Source organism: Salmo salar, chromosome 09 (assembly GCF_965601325.2).
Source record: "Salmo salar chromosome 09, fSalSal1, whole genome shotgun sequence".
Classification (NCBI taxonomy): Eukaryota; Metazoa; Chordata; class Actinopteri; order Salmoniformes; family Salmonidae; genus Salmo; species Salmo salar.
Window position 1 is genome coordinate 118,511,908 of NC_138299.1, and position 14,088 is coordinate 118,525,995.

The window sequence follows — 14,088 nt, forward strand, 5'->3', positions numbered from 1 at the left end:
CTTCGTCCCTGTCCCCACAGGCTTATTAAATCTGGAGAGACTGTTACGCCAGTTCCTCATCTCCAAGGAGACACTATCAGTTCGCATGCTGGATGACAGCCAGGATCCCACACCCCTTCTCAAGGAGATCCGCGATGATAAGACTGCCACAATCATTGTGGATGCTAACGCAACAATGTCCCACATCATTTTGGAAAGGGTGAGTCTGTCTGTCACAGTGAGCTCTTTCCCGATGTTCTTAGACATCTCAGCAGTAGCGGATGATGCAACAAAAAAAATCTTCACGATCTATATGTCAATGCCAAGATAAAGTTCAGGATCAAGGTTGATATTGAAAATAATTGAACAAGCTACAAGCTGAATCACTTACTGGTGAATGAGTGTTGGACTGAATGAATGTTAATTTGAAACATCCAATACTGAGAGACCGATCTGTTCTCTTGTACATAGGCATACTACCATGAATAAACCATGGTATATCTGTAACGCCATATTTGAAGACTGGAGTGGTGTGCAAATGCAACTAGAGGAGGTTGTTGAGTGCCCTTGGGCTTAGCACTTAAACCACTAGATTACAGTAGAGATGAGAAATTAAAACCAATGCTAGAGACGAGAAATTAAAACCAACGCAATTAGCTTTCTAAGAAAAAGGTCTAGTCAGACAATACATTTTACTTCAAGTGACAGGCGTGAGAAGTAAATCATGTTCTGTTCTGTGATCATTCATTAATAACGGAGATGTACATTCATCTGATTCGTTTTTGTAAGATTAGAACGACTACGAAAAGAATCAGCCCCGCATCCTTAATATGTGCAAATTGTTCATCTTTATAACAAATACAATCCAGAACATCAGAAACTCTCATTAATATTGCTTGAGTATGAAAGGAAAAGAAGTGACCTAGGTTAATTACTATTTTTATTTTCCCTTTTTGACAATTTACAGACGTCTGTTGGTAGCAAAGACTTTCTTTGTTGGTAAAATAACCTATTATTCAATCATGGAATGATTAACAATTTTTTAACTATTTATGCTTTCTATTGAAGGCATCTATCACTCATGAAGTTATATATTGTGTGCTTATAAAGAAAATAATAATTTGTTCTATTATGTGTTTTTTGCATATCCACAATCTCCCCGAGACACAGCCAGGGTCTGCCATTATCAACAGCAACCCTGGAGCAATTAAATTGAAATGCCTTGCTCAAGGGCACATCAATAGATTTTTCATTATGTCAGCTCTGGGATTAGAAGTAGCAACCTTTCAGTTAATGGCCCAATGCTCTAAGCATTAGACTACCGGTTGCCTCGTAAAATTGCCAGCTGAGATTGGCAGCTCAATGTCAATGCCAGGGACTGAACCCGGGGCCTCATACATGCAAAGCATGCGCTCTACCACTAAGCTACATCCTCTCAGTTGTGAAGAGCTAGTCTGACATGCATAATATAATAACATCTAATTGGACATTCATATCAGATATGACTATTCTTCACAGTAAACTGTCAATATGACCTTTCAATGATGTCTGTTTCCACTAATATAACCATACCTGAAGTGAACAGAGAAGTTAGCAATTAAAGCAACAAAATAGAACACTCTGTAGCTTTGCAGAGTTCTTCCCGACACCGACATGAACTTTGCATGATAGGACAAGACTCCTGCTATCCATTCTAAAGAGCTTTGATTAGATCTAAAGGTGACAGAAACACAGGTGAAGGGTATGGCTGTGTCGTAATTATAGCATAGAGATTGGATGCATGGCTGCAGTGAAGGAGACAATGACTAAAAGCGAAATGGAGAGAGAGAGACAAAGAGACAGCGAGACGGAGAGAGATAGCAATTGAGCATTGGCTAAGGGTGCATGCTAGGGTTGAATATTTTCCCTGTATTTTACAAATGTTCCATCCAGAGAAGAAAATCACTTTTCTCCCGGGTAACTCGGTATTTCGCCCCAAAACCAGAAGTGTCATTCAAAAGCATATAAAGCATATAGAGGAAGTAGCCTATGTCTGGATTTGATTAGAGCTTTGATTGAAAATTCATCCCTGACGCTACCTGAGCCTGATGAGCCATACATTAAATACATTTTATGGGCCCAAGCCAAAAAAAGCCAAAATGATTGTGTCGTTATCAAATACATATATGATATAAAGGATGCTGCATTTAAGCACGACAGAAAAACATAAAAGCCCATAGATGTCTCTAGCTACAGTTGAAGTCGGAAGTTTACATACACTTAGGTTGGAGTCAGTAAAACTCGTTTTTCAACCACTTCACAAATTTCTTCTTAACAAACTATAGTTTTGGCAAGTCGGTTAGGACATCTACTTTGTGCATGACATGATACATTTTTCCAAAAATTGTTTACAGACAGATTATTTCACTTATAATTCACTGTATCACAATTCCAGTGAGTCAGAAATGTACATACACTAAGTCGACTGTGCCTTTAAACAGCTTGGAAAATTCCAGAAAATGATGTCATGCCTTAAGAAGCTTCTGATTGGCTAATTGACATCATCTAAGTTAATTGGAGGTGTATCTGTGGATGTATTTCAAGCCCTACCTTCAAACTCAGTGCCTCTTTGCTTGACATCATGGGAAAATCTAAAGAAATCAGCCAAGTCTGGTTCATACTTGGGAGCAATTTCCAAACGCCTGAAGGTACCACGTTCATCTGTACAAACAATGGTACGCAAGTATAAACACCATGGGACCACGCCGCCGTCATACCGCTCGGGAAGGAGACGTCTTCTGTCTCCTAAAGATGAACGTACTTTGGTGTGAAAAGTGCAAATCAATCCCAGAACAACAGTAAAGGACCTTGTGAAGATGCTGGTGGAAACAGGTACAAAACTATCTATATCCACAGTAAAACTAGTCCTATATCGACATAACCTGAAAGGCCACTTAGCAAGGAAGAAGCCACTGCTCCAAAACCGGCATAAAAAGTCAGACTACGGTTTGCAACTGCACATGGGGACAAAGATCGTACTTTTTGGAGAAATGTCCTCTGGTCTGATGAAATAGAACTGTTTGGCCATAATGACCATTTTTATGTTTGGAGGAAAAAGGGGGAGGCTTGCAAGCCGAAGAACCCCATTCAAACCGTGAAGCACGGGGGTGACAGCATCATGTTGTGGGGCTGCTTTGCTGCAGAAGGGACTGGTGCACTTCACAAAATAAATGGCATCATGAGGAAGGACAATTATGTGGATATATTGAAGCAACATCTCAAGACATCAGTCAGGAAGTTAAAGCTTGGTCACAAATGGGTCTTCCAAATGGACAATGACCCCAAGCATTCTTCCGAAGTTGTGGCAAACTGGCTTAAGGACAACAAAGTCAAGGTATTGGAGTGGCCATCACAAAGCCCTAACCTCAATCCCATAGAGAATTTGTGGGCAGAACTGAAAAAGTGTGTGCGAGCAAGGAGGCCTACTAACCTGACTCAGTTACACCAGCTCTGTCATGGAGGAATGGGCCAAAATTCACCCAAATTATTGTGGGAAGCTTGTGGAAGTCTACCTGAAACATTTGACCCAAGTTAAGCAATTTAAAGGCAATGCTACCAAATACTAATTGAGTATATGTAAACTTCTGACCAACTCGGAATGTGATGAAAGAAATAAAAGCTGAAATAAATCAATCATTCTCTCTACTATTATTCTGACATTTCACATTCTTAAAATAAAGTGGTGATCCTAACTGACCTTAAAACAGGGAATATTTACTTGGATTAAATGTCAGGAATTGTGAAAAACGAAGTTTAAATCAAATCAAATGTATTTATATAGCCCTTCTTTCATCAGCTGATATCTCAAAGTGCTGTACAGAAACCCAGCCTAAAACCCCTAACAGCAAGCAATGCAGGTGTAGAAGCACGGTGGCTAGGAAAAACTCCCTAGAAAGGCCAAAACCTAGGAAGAAACTTAGAGAGGAACCAGGCTATGAGGGGTGGCCAGTCCTCTTCTGGCTGTGCCGGGTGGAGATTATAACAGAACATGGCCAAGATGTTCAAATGTTCATAAATGACCAGCATGGTCAAATAATAATAATCACAGTAGTTGTCGAGGGTGCAACAACTCAGCACCTCAAGAGTAAATGTCAGTTGGCTTTTCATAGCTTTTCATAGCTCCTGCTGTCTCTAGAGAGTTGAAAACAGCAGGTCTGGGACAGGTAGCACGTCCGGTGAACAGGTCAGGGTTCCATAGCCAAATGCTTTTGGCTAAGGTGTATGTAAACTTCCGACTTCAACTGTATATGCTGTCTTGGCTAAATAAATGAAACAAACTCCAGTAGGCTAATCATTTTGAGTGAGAACTGTATTACTGTACAGTATTGTATTATACTTTATTATATGAACTGGTTTTACGCACCTCGTTCAAAACATGATAAACCTGAGGGAACATGCGATTCTGGTGCAGGATATGCTGGTGCATAGGCTGGCAAATTTGAAATATAATAGGGCCTATTAGATTATATTGTTACGTTACAGCCTTATTCTAAAATGGATTAAATCTTTTTTGTCCCAATCTAAACACAATACCCCATAATGACATTGCGAATACAGGTTTTTAGAAAATATTGCTAATTTATTACAAATAAAAAACAGAAATACCTTATTGACGTAAGTATGCAGACCCTTTGCTATGAGACTCGAAATTGAGTTCAGGTGCATACTGTTTCCATTGATCATCCTTGAGATGTTTCTACAACTTGATTTGAGTCCACCTGTGGTAAATTCAATTGATTGGACATGATTTGGAGAGGCACACACCTGTCTATATATGGAAAGATTTCAGACCCCTTGACTTTATCAACATTTTGTTACGTTACAGCCTTATTCTAAAATGGATTAAATCGTTTTTTCCCTCATCAATCTACACACAGTACCCCATAATGACAAAGCAAAAACAGGAGAGAGATGCTTGATGAAAACCTGCTCCAGAGCGCTCAGGACCTCAGACAGGAAGCACACAGCCAAGACAACGCAGGTAGTGGCTTTGGGACAAGTCTCTGAATTTCCTTGAGTGATCCCAGCCAGTCCCCGGACTTGAACCTGATCGAACATCTGAGAAAAGACCTGAAAAGTCTGTGCAGCGACACTCCCCATCCAACCTGACAGCGCTTGAGAGGATCTGTAGAGAAGAATGGGAGAAACTCCCCAAATACAGGTATGCCAAGCTTGTAGCGTCATACCCAAGAAGACTCAAGGCGGTAATTGCTGCCAAAGGTGCTTCAACAAAGTACTGAGTAAAGGGTATACTTATAAATGTGATATTATGTTTTTTATTTTTAATACACAAACCTGTTTTTGATTTGTCATTATGGGGTATTGTGTGTAGATTGATGAGAAAAACAAAATGTGGAAAAAGTCAAGGGGTCTGAATACTTTCCGAATGCCTTTCATAATATTTTACCTAATGTTATTAGCCTACCTCCTCTTTCTTTCACTATTGTTGCCTCATTCATTCCTCAACAGTTAAATTAAATAAGTTCCGTTGTCCTTATCTTCATCATTCTTTCTTTTTTTTTATCCCTTTTTTCTCCAATTTCGTGGTATCCAATTGGTAGTTACAGTCTTGTCTCATCGCTGTAACTCCCGTATGGACTAGGGAGAGGCGTGCATCCTCCGAAACATGACCCATCCAAGCCGCACTGCTTCTTGACACAATGCCCGCTTAACCCAGAAGCCAGCCACATCACTGGTCACGATAACAACACCCACCCGTAGCACGCGCTCCAGCAGGTATATCTCACTGGTCATCCCCAAAGCCAACACCCCCTTTGGCCACCTTTCCTTCAAGTTCTCTGCTGCCATTGACTGGAATGAATTGCAAAAATCGCTGAAATGGAGACTTATATCCCCCTCACTAACTTTAAACATCAGCTATCCGAGCAGCTAACTGATCGCTACAGCTGTACACAGCCCATCTGTAAATAGCCCATTCAATCTACCTACCTCATCCCCATATTGTTTTTATTTACTTTTTTGCTCTTTTACACACCAGTATTTCTACTTGCACATCATCATCTGCACATCTAGCACTCCGGTGTTAATTTGCTAAATTGTAATTACTTCGCCACTATGGCCTATTTATTGCCTTACCTCCTCACGCCATTTGTACACACTGTATATAGACAGTTTTCTTTCTATTGTGTTACTGACTGTATGTTTGTTTATTCCATGTGTTATTCTCTGTGTTGTTGTTGTTTGTGTCGCACTGCTTTGCTTTATCTTGGCCAGGTCGCAGTTGTAAATGAGAACTTGTTCTCAACTGGCCTACCTGGTTAAATAAAGGTGAAATATAAATAAATAAATAAATAAATAAATAAATAAGTAAAATAAAAAACACTACAGGACCAAAAGTATGTGGACACCTGCTCGTCGAACATCTCATTCCAAAATCATGGGCATTAATATGGAGTTGGTCCCTCCTTTGCTGCTATAACAGCTTCCACTCTTCTGGGAAGGCATCTACTAGATGTTGGAACATTGCTGTGGGGACTTGCTTCCATTCAGCCACAAGAGCATTAGTGAGGTCGGGCACTGATGTTGGGCGATTAGGACTGGCTTGCAGTCGGGTTTCCAATTCATCCCAAAGACATTCGATGGGGTTGAGGTCAGGGCTCTGTGCAGGCCAATCAAGTTCTTCCACACCGATCTCGACAAATCATTTCTGTATGGACCTCGCTTTGTGCACGGTGGCATTGTCATGCTGAAACAGGAATGGGCCTTCCCCAAACTGTTGCCACAAAGTTGGAAGCACAGAATTGTGAAGAATGTAATTTATGCTGTAGCGTTACAATTTCCCTTCACTGGAACTAAGGGGCCTAGCCCTAAGCAATGAAAAAACAGCCCCACACCATTATTCCTCCTCCACCAAACTTTACAGTTGGAACTATGCATTCGGGCAGGTAGTGTTCTCCTGCCATCCACCAAACCCAGATTAGTCCGTCGGACTGCCAGATGGTGAAGCGTGATTCATCACTCCAGAGAGTCCAATGGCGGCGAATTTTGCACCACTCCAGCCAACGCTTGGCATTGCGCATGGTGATCTTTGGCATGTGTGCAGCTGCTCGGCCATGGAAACCCATTTCATGAAGCTCCCGACGAACAGTTCTTGTGCTGACGTTGCTTCCAGAGGCAGTTTGCAACTCAGTTGTGAGTGTTGCGACCGAGGACAGAACATTTGAATGAGCTTCATCACTCGTCGTCCCGTTCTGTGAGCTTGTGTGCTTCCTAATTCGCGGCTGAGCCGTTGTTGCTCCTAGATGTTTCACATATAATTTAACAGTTCCATTTCACATCATGCTGTTGATATAAATTATTTATTAGAAAGGGAAAGGGAAATGGGGATTCCTAGTCAGTTGTACAACTGAAATGTGTCTTATAATTTACCGGTTTCTCGCAGTTATTTATCCCGGGAAAAGGGAGTGGTTTTGGGCGGTAAATCTCATTAACCAGGTTTCCACCATTCAACCCTAGTGCATGCCATAGCAGGACTGTCACTGGGAAAGCAAAAATGTGCCTGTCTTCCCATCCGCATCGCTCTGGACAAATGCCACGCCCACTAACGTTTTTTCTCCATGATAAGTCTGGATTTGCTCCCTCCCCGGCGACTTCTCAAATGCAAACACATTCAAACCATTTTGGTTAGTCCCAGAAACCGATGGGTTGGGCCAGACCGGCCTACACGAATCACATCGTTTTGATATCAGCTCAATCAACTTCTAGGACAACAGGTTCAGACTGATGTATGGCGTGATCGATAGAGCAGCGAAATTTAATTCAGGATGAGTCGTCAGGCAAAGCTAAAATCCCTGCCCCAATGAATATTTCTCATCTTTTTTCTCCCAAAAAATGCCTATCCCTCTCAAGTATTACTCTCTCCCTCACATACATACTCCCTGATTCGTTTTTATTTTCACATTTCTGTATTCATCCAGTTAGTTCTTAGTGTTTTATTTCTCTGCCCTTTTCCTCTTCAGTCTTAATCTTTCCCTCAATCGGAGATACTGATGGCCGTTGCCAGGCATCCTGTCGCCATGGCAACTCAGGGGCAGAGAGTGACAACACACAGGAGCTGGGATTTCTATATCTACGCCTCCGTCCTACAGTCGCTCCATACCTCTTATCATTCCTCTGTCTTCCACTCCTCCTTTTCTGTGGTTTATGGCACGCAGCCCGCTCATGAGGAGAGGATGTTGGCTGAGAAAATGAATTATGTTTGCCAACATTTTATGCTACACTGAAGATTTAATTACATGGTAAACTGTAAGGACTTTGTATAAAAGAGTCTACGCTAATGACGGGACCCAAATTACCCTCTCTTCACGCAGGACATTCTATCCTCTTTGTTTATGGATGTTTACATCTTTCGTTAGGATGCTGATCAGCCAGAGGTCTACTTCTTACACTGAAGACAGTGGGATTTCTTTAAATACTCTCAAAAGTGTTAATTTAACACTGGATCAGTGGGACTCATATATGCTCTGTGAAAGTGTTAAATTTAACACTCCAATCGTTAAATACACCAGTGTATTTGTTGTGTGTTCTGCAGCAGGGAGTTTGTGGTCAGAAGCTTCAGCATCACCGAACGTAATCTTGAGATGAGGCTTCAGCACTGAGTGTAATCTCGATATGTCAGCCCCCCATGTTGTCCTACTATACAAAGCTGCGGTCGGATTTGCTCAGATATTGTGCTCGGCATGGTTGTGCAACATATTTTTTTTTAAACTGAGAAACAGTTAAAGGGGCTATAAGGACAGCAGAAAGCTGAGGAAGTTTGGCTCTGTACCAGCCAAAGGAAACACACGTTCTTTTCATTAATTTATATTTGTGAACTTGGTGAAGTCACTGACCTGTACTACAAGTTTAAAGACATTTTAACTGTGATTAAAAAGCTGGTAAACATAGAAAGCTGTTACAAAAGCTGGTAAACTCTGCCATCTGTTTTCCTATTGGCTATCTTCATTCTCAACACTTCAAGATCAAGAACAAAGTGCGGTGTCCTCCTGTCCTTCTCCACTAAATGATGTAATTTGACTTACATTGACCTGACAATCTACTATAAAACGGTTTAACAAATGTTAACAAACTAGCAAGTAACGTATCATGTGATCGGTTTCCTCTTATTAGCAGCTATTCAAATAATAATAACCATAGAATCAAAAGATAACGACTCAGTGTCATGGAAGTGATTACATTGCCGTGAAAAATAATTTGCCCCTTTCTAATTTTCTCTACTTTTGCATATTGTTGATACCAAATGTTATCAGTTCTTCAACCAAAACCTGATATTTCATAAAGGGAACACGAGTTAACAAATAACACAACAACTACATACTTATTTAATTTATTTAATAAACAAAGTTATTCAACACCCAATGTACCTGTGTGACAAAGTAATTGCCCCCTTACACTCAATAACTGGTTGTGCCATCTTTAGATGCAAATTATTTTTCACGGCACTGTATATTATCACAAATCAAGACACAAAAAACGTAATCCAGTCGCTCGACTACTTGACCTATAATAACCCATGACCTGTAGATAGAATATCATTGTTTTCTTGTAAGAAAGAAGAAAAACATTTTTATCAGAGAACAATTTAAAACAAACACACACACACAAACACACAGACATACTATTCAGAGAAAATTATTTTACAATGCTGTGACTGTCACTGTTATTGAAAACATCTCTATCTAGCCTCTGTTTCCTTGGAGACCAAGGCTGTATCTCATTCTGGGAAAATTACGCCCCTCTCACCTTGTTCTTGCTATCTTCACTAGCTGGTATTTGCGCATAATCTTTCCTGATTAACTGATTATAAACAGACATTGTTTGTAAAACTGCTGGCTTTATTAAAGTGGGAAAGGAACGACTAAGCATATCATTTATTTCTTTATGCTTGTGCTTTCCCCCATTCGGGGAACACATTCTTTGGAATTATTCCGCCACAAACATCTACCTCTTTGAATCATATTGGTTTTTGCTGTAAGGCCTCTTTGGATAAATACATTTTCATGCCAGAAGAACCTGCAGCTCTTGGGAACTGGAGCCTGCGGCTCTTTGTACCCCTGAGGTACAGGTAGAGAATCCAACAAGCTTGCATGGTCTCACATCAGAATTAGGCGTTCTTCCATGTTACTCAAACGTAAAATGTTGAAATTGTTCCAAGCGTCAATTTACGATGTGTTCGAGTTAAGTTTAGGAATTAACTCCAAACTTCTTAAGGTTAGGCATTAACTCTGAATTGCTACGGTAAGGGTTAAGGTTTGGGATAGGCTTAAAACAGAACATATCAAAAACAACAAGCTATTGCTGGATTCGAACATGCAAACTTTGGAATAAGAGGCAGATGCAAGACGCCCATCCACCATCCCTGTCCACTTCTCCCGACATCCTCAGACATGGATGGACTTCGAATACTGACTTGTATCACGGGTGAACTGGCTGAGAATCTCTTAGGGGAAATGTGTGTGGATGGTTGAACAAAGACCTACTGTAACTTCCATTGAATAAGATCCAGGAGTCAACAAGTCAAGCCTTGTTGAACACTTTTCCATTGATATACTGTAATCTATGAAATACAGTACCAGTCAAAAGTTTGGACACACCTACTCATTCAAGGGTTTTTCTTTATTTTTACTATTTTCTACATTTTAAAATAATAGTGAAGACATCAAAACTATGAAATAACACATATGGAATCATGCAGTAAGTGTTACACAAATCAAAATTTATTTTATATTTGAGATTCTTCAAAGTAGACACTAGCCTTGATGACAGCTTTGCACACTCTTGGCATTCTTTCAACCAACTTCATGAGGAAGTCACCTGGAATGCATTTCAATTAACAGGTGTGCCTTTGTGGAACTTCTTTCATCAGTTGTGTTGTGACAAGGTAGGGGTGGTATACAGAAGATAGCCCTATTTGTTAAAAGACTAAGTCCATATTATGGCAAGAACAGCTCAAATAAGCAAAGAGAAAACGACAGTCAATCATTACTTTAAGACATGGTCAGTGCGGAAAATGTCAAGAACTTTGAAAGTTTCTTCAAGTGCAGACGCAAAAACCATCAAGCGCTATGATGAAACTGGCTCTCATGAGGACCGCCACAGGAAAGGAAGACCCAGAGTTACCTCTGCTGCAGAGTATAAATTCATTTAAGTTAACTGCACCTCAGATTACAGCCCAAATAAATGCTTCACACAGTAACAGACACATCTCAACATCAACTGTTCAGAGGAGACTGCATGAATCAGGCCTTCATGGTCAAATTGCTGCAAAGACACCACTACTAAAGGACAACAATAAAAAGAAGAGACTTCCTTGGGCCAAGAAACACGAGCAATGGACATTAGACCGGTGGAAATGTGTCCTTTGGTCTGATGAGTCCAAATTTCAGATTTTTTAAGACTATCATTTGTTTTTCAACAGGACAATGACCCAACACACCTCCAGGCTGTTTAAGGGCTATTTGACCAAGGAGGAGAGTGATGGAGTGCTACATCAGATGACCTGGCTTCCACAATCACCCGACCTCGACCCAATTGAGATGGTTTGGGATGAGTTGGACCGCAGAGTGAAAGAAAAGCAGCCAACAAGTGCTCAGCATATGTGGGAACTCCTTCAAAATTGTTGGAAAAGCATTCCAGGTGAAGCTGGTTGAGAGAATGCCAAGAGTGTGCACAGCTGTCATCAAGGTGGCTACTTTGAAGAATCTACAATCTAAAATATATTTATATTTGTTTAACACTTTTTTTGTTGCTACATGATTCCGTATGTGTTATTTAGTTTTGATGTCTTCACTACTATTCCACAATGTAGAAAATAGTGAAAATAAAGAAAAACCCTTGAATGTGTAGGTGTGTCCAAACTTTTGACTGGTACTGGATATCTCAGATGTAAGTCAGAATAGACTGATTGGAAAACATATATATATATTTTTTTAAAGCTTTGCGTTGTACCTTTATTCCACAGTTCACATTGGTGGAAACGTTAAAAAATAGGGTGGAACAGTATACCAAAAGAAATATGCTAAAAGAAACTGTAGAAAGTTCACCTTCACAACCAGTGCTTGCTGCTGAGGCTTTGATTAAATCAAATCCTAAAGTATTGAGCAGCATACTAAAATATCTTATTACTAATTGCTCCAAAGAGAGCCCGTCATTAGATAAGAATATGTCATGTCTTATCAAGATGTGGGTGGATTTGATCTCCCACTGTGTAATCGAGCAGGAGACTGCAGAGAATGTCTGACCTTTCTCACTTTTCTCTCTCTCCCCAACCCCTTCTTTCTCTCTCCATACAGTGCGTTTGGGAAGTATTCAGACCCCTTCCCTTTTTCCACATTTTGTTACGTTACAGCCTTATTCTAAAATGGATTTAGACATTTTTGCAAATGAAAAAAAAAAATAATAATGAAATTACCTTATTTACATAAGCATTCAGACCCTTTGCTATGAGACTCGAAATTGAGCTCATGTGCATCCTGTTTCCATTCCATTCATCCTTGAGATGTTTCTACACCTTGATTCAATTGATTGGTCATGATTTGGAAAGGCACACACCGCTCTATATACAGTGCATTCAGAAAGTATTCAGACCCCTTGGCTTTTCCCCATTTTGTTATGTTACAGCCTTATTCTAAAATGAAATTAAATCGTTTTTCCTCTCATCAATCTACATACAATACCCCATATTGAAAAAGCAAAAACAGGTTTTTATAAATGTTTGCACATTTATTAAATATAAAAAACTGAAATATCACATTTACATTATTCAGTATTCAGACCCTTTGCTCAGTACTTTGTTGACGCTCCTTTGGCAGCGATTACAGCCTCGAGTCTCAAGGACATTCAGAGACATGTCCTGAAGCCACTCTTTTGTTGTCTTGGCTGTGTGCTTAGGGTTGTTTTCCTGTTGGAAGGTGAACCTTCACCCCAGTCTGAGGTCCTGAGCGCTCTGGAGCAGGTTTTCATCAATGATCTCTCTGTACTTGCTCCGTTAGGCTTTCCCAGTGCATGTCAGAGCAAAAACCAAGCCATGAGGTCGAAGGAATTGTCCATAGAGCTCCGAGACAGGATTGTGTCGAGGCACAGATCTGGGGGAGGGTATTAAAAAATATCTGCAGCATTGAAGGTCCCCAAGAACACAGTGGCCTCCATCATTCTTAAATCGAAAACGTTTGGAACCTCCAAGACTCTTCCTAGAGCTGGCCGCCCAGCCAAACTGAGCAATCGGGGTAGAAGGGCCTTGGTCAGGGAGGTGACCAAGAATCCAATGGTCGCTCTGACAGAGCTTCAGAGTTCCTATGTACCTAATGTTTTGTACAGTAGGTGTATATATATATATATATATTTCTCCTTATCCCTTTCTCTCTCTCCCCTATCTCTCTCTGTCTTTCTTCCAGGCATCGGAGCTGGGCATGCTGTCCGTCTACTACACCTACATCTTCACCTCGCTGGTAAGGAGATGGGGCCTGCTGCTGCTACTCGCTAATGGAAATTGATGATGTTGGTAACACTTTGCACTAATGGTCCTGTAGAGATGATTCATATCGGCCTGATTGATGACTCATTAATGGGATGCTGGAGCCCATGTTTTCCTCTTCCTCTCACCCAGTTGCTCGGATCCCCATGTATTTATGTGCCACTTGGTGCTGGGGGGCAAGAGAGGGGGGAATCATTGTGGAGAATGATGATCCACACCCTCAATTTCCTAAAGAGAGAGAGCGATCACTCAACGAAGCATCATACAGCACCATCCCCACAGGAAGAAGAGACCACTCGTTATTTATGTAATGCTCTTTCAACATTCAGTTAATCATCACCTGTCCATGCATCGTCCCCAACGTAGCAATATTCCCTTGAAATTACACACACACGCACTGCTCGGCTGATCCTTCTCAACAAACGGCAGCTTTTGATTATGCCTATTTTCAACATGTAAAGAATACTGTTCGCTATACTTCCAAGTAATCAGGGAAGGGAGTCAGATCACTTTATTCTGATCCCACATAGAGGAGTGTATTGGAGGGTCTATCTTTGACAGGTAGCGTGAGTAATTAT

General features: G+C 40.7%; 1 protein-coding gene across 2 annotated transcripts in view; it reads left to right on the forward strand.

Moving 5' to 3' along the window:
- Nucleotides 1-14,088, forward strand: part of grik4 (glutamate receptor, ionotropic, kainate 4) — a 225,614-nt gene that overhangs the window by 114,992 nt on the left and 96,534 nt on the right. For both annotated transcript variants that reach the window (XM_014213630.3, XM_014213632.3), the window contains exons 5-6: nt 21-199; nt 13,431-13,484. In XM_014213630.3, the coding sequence (XP_014069105.1) occupies nt 21-199; nt 13,431-13,484 (233 nt within the window). The remainder of the gene's footprint in view (nt 1-20; nt 200-13,430; nt 13,485-14,088) is intronic.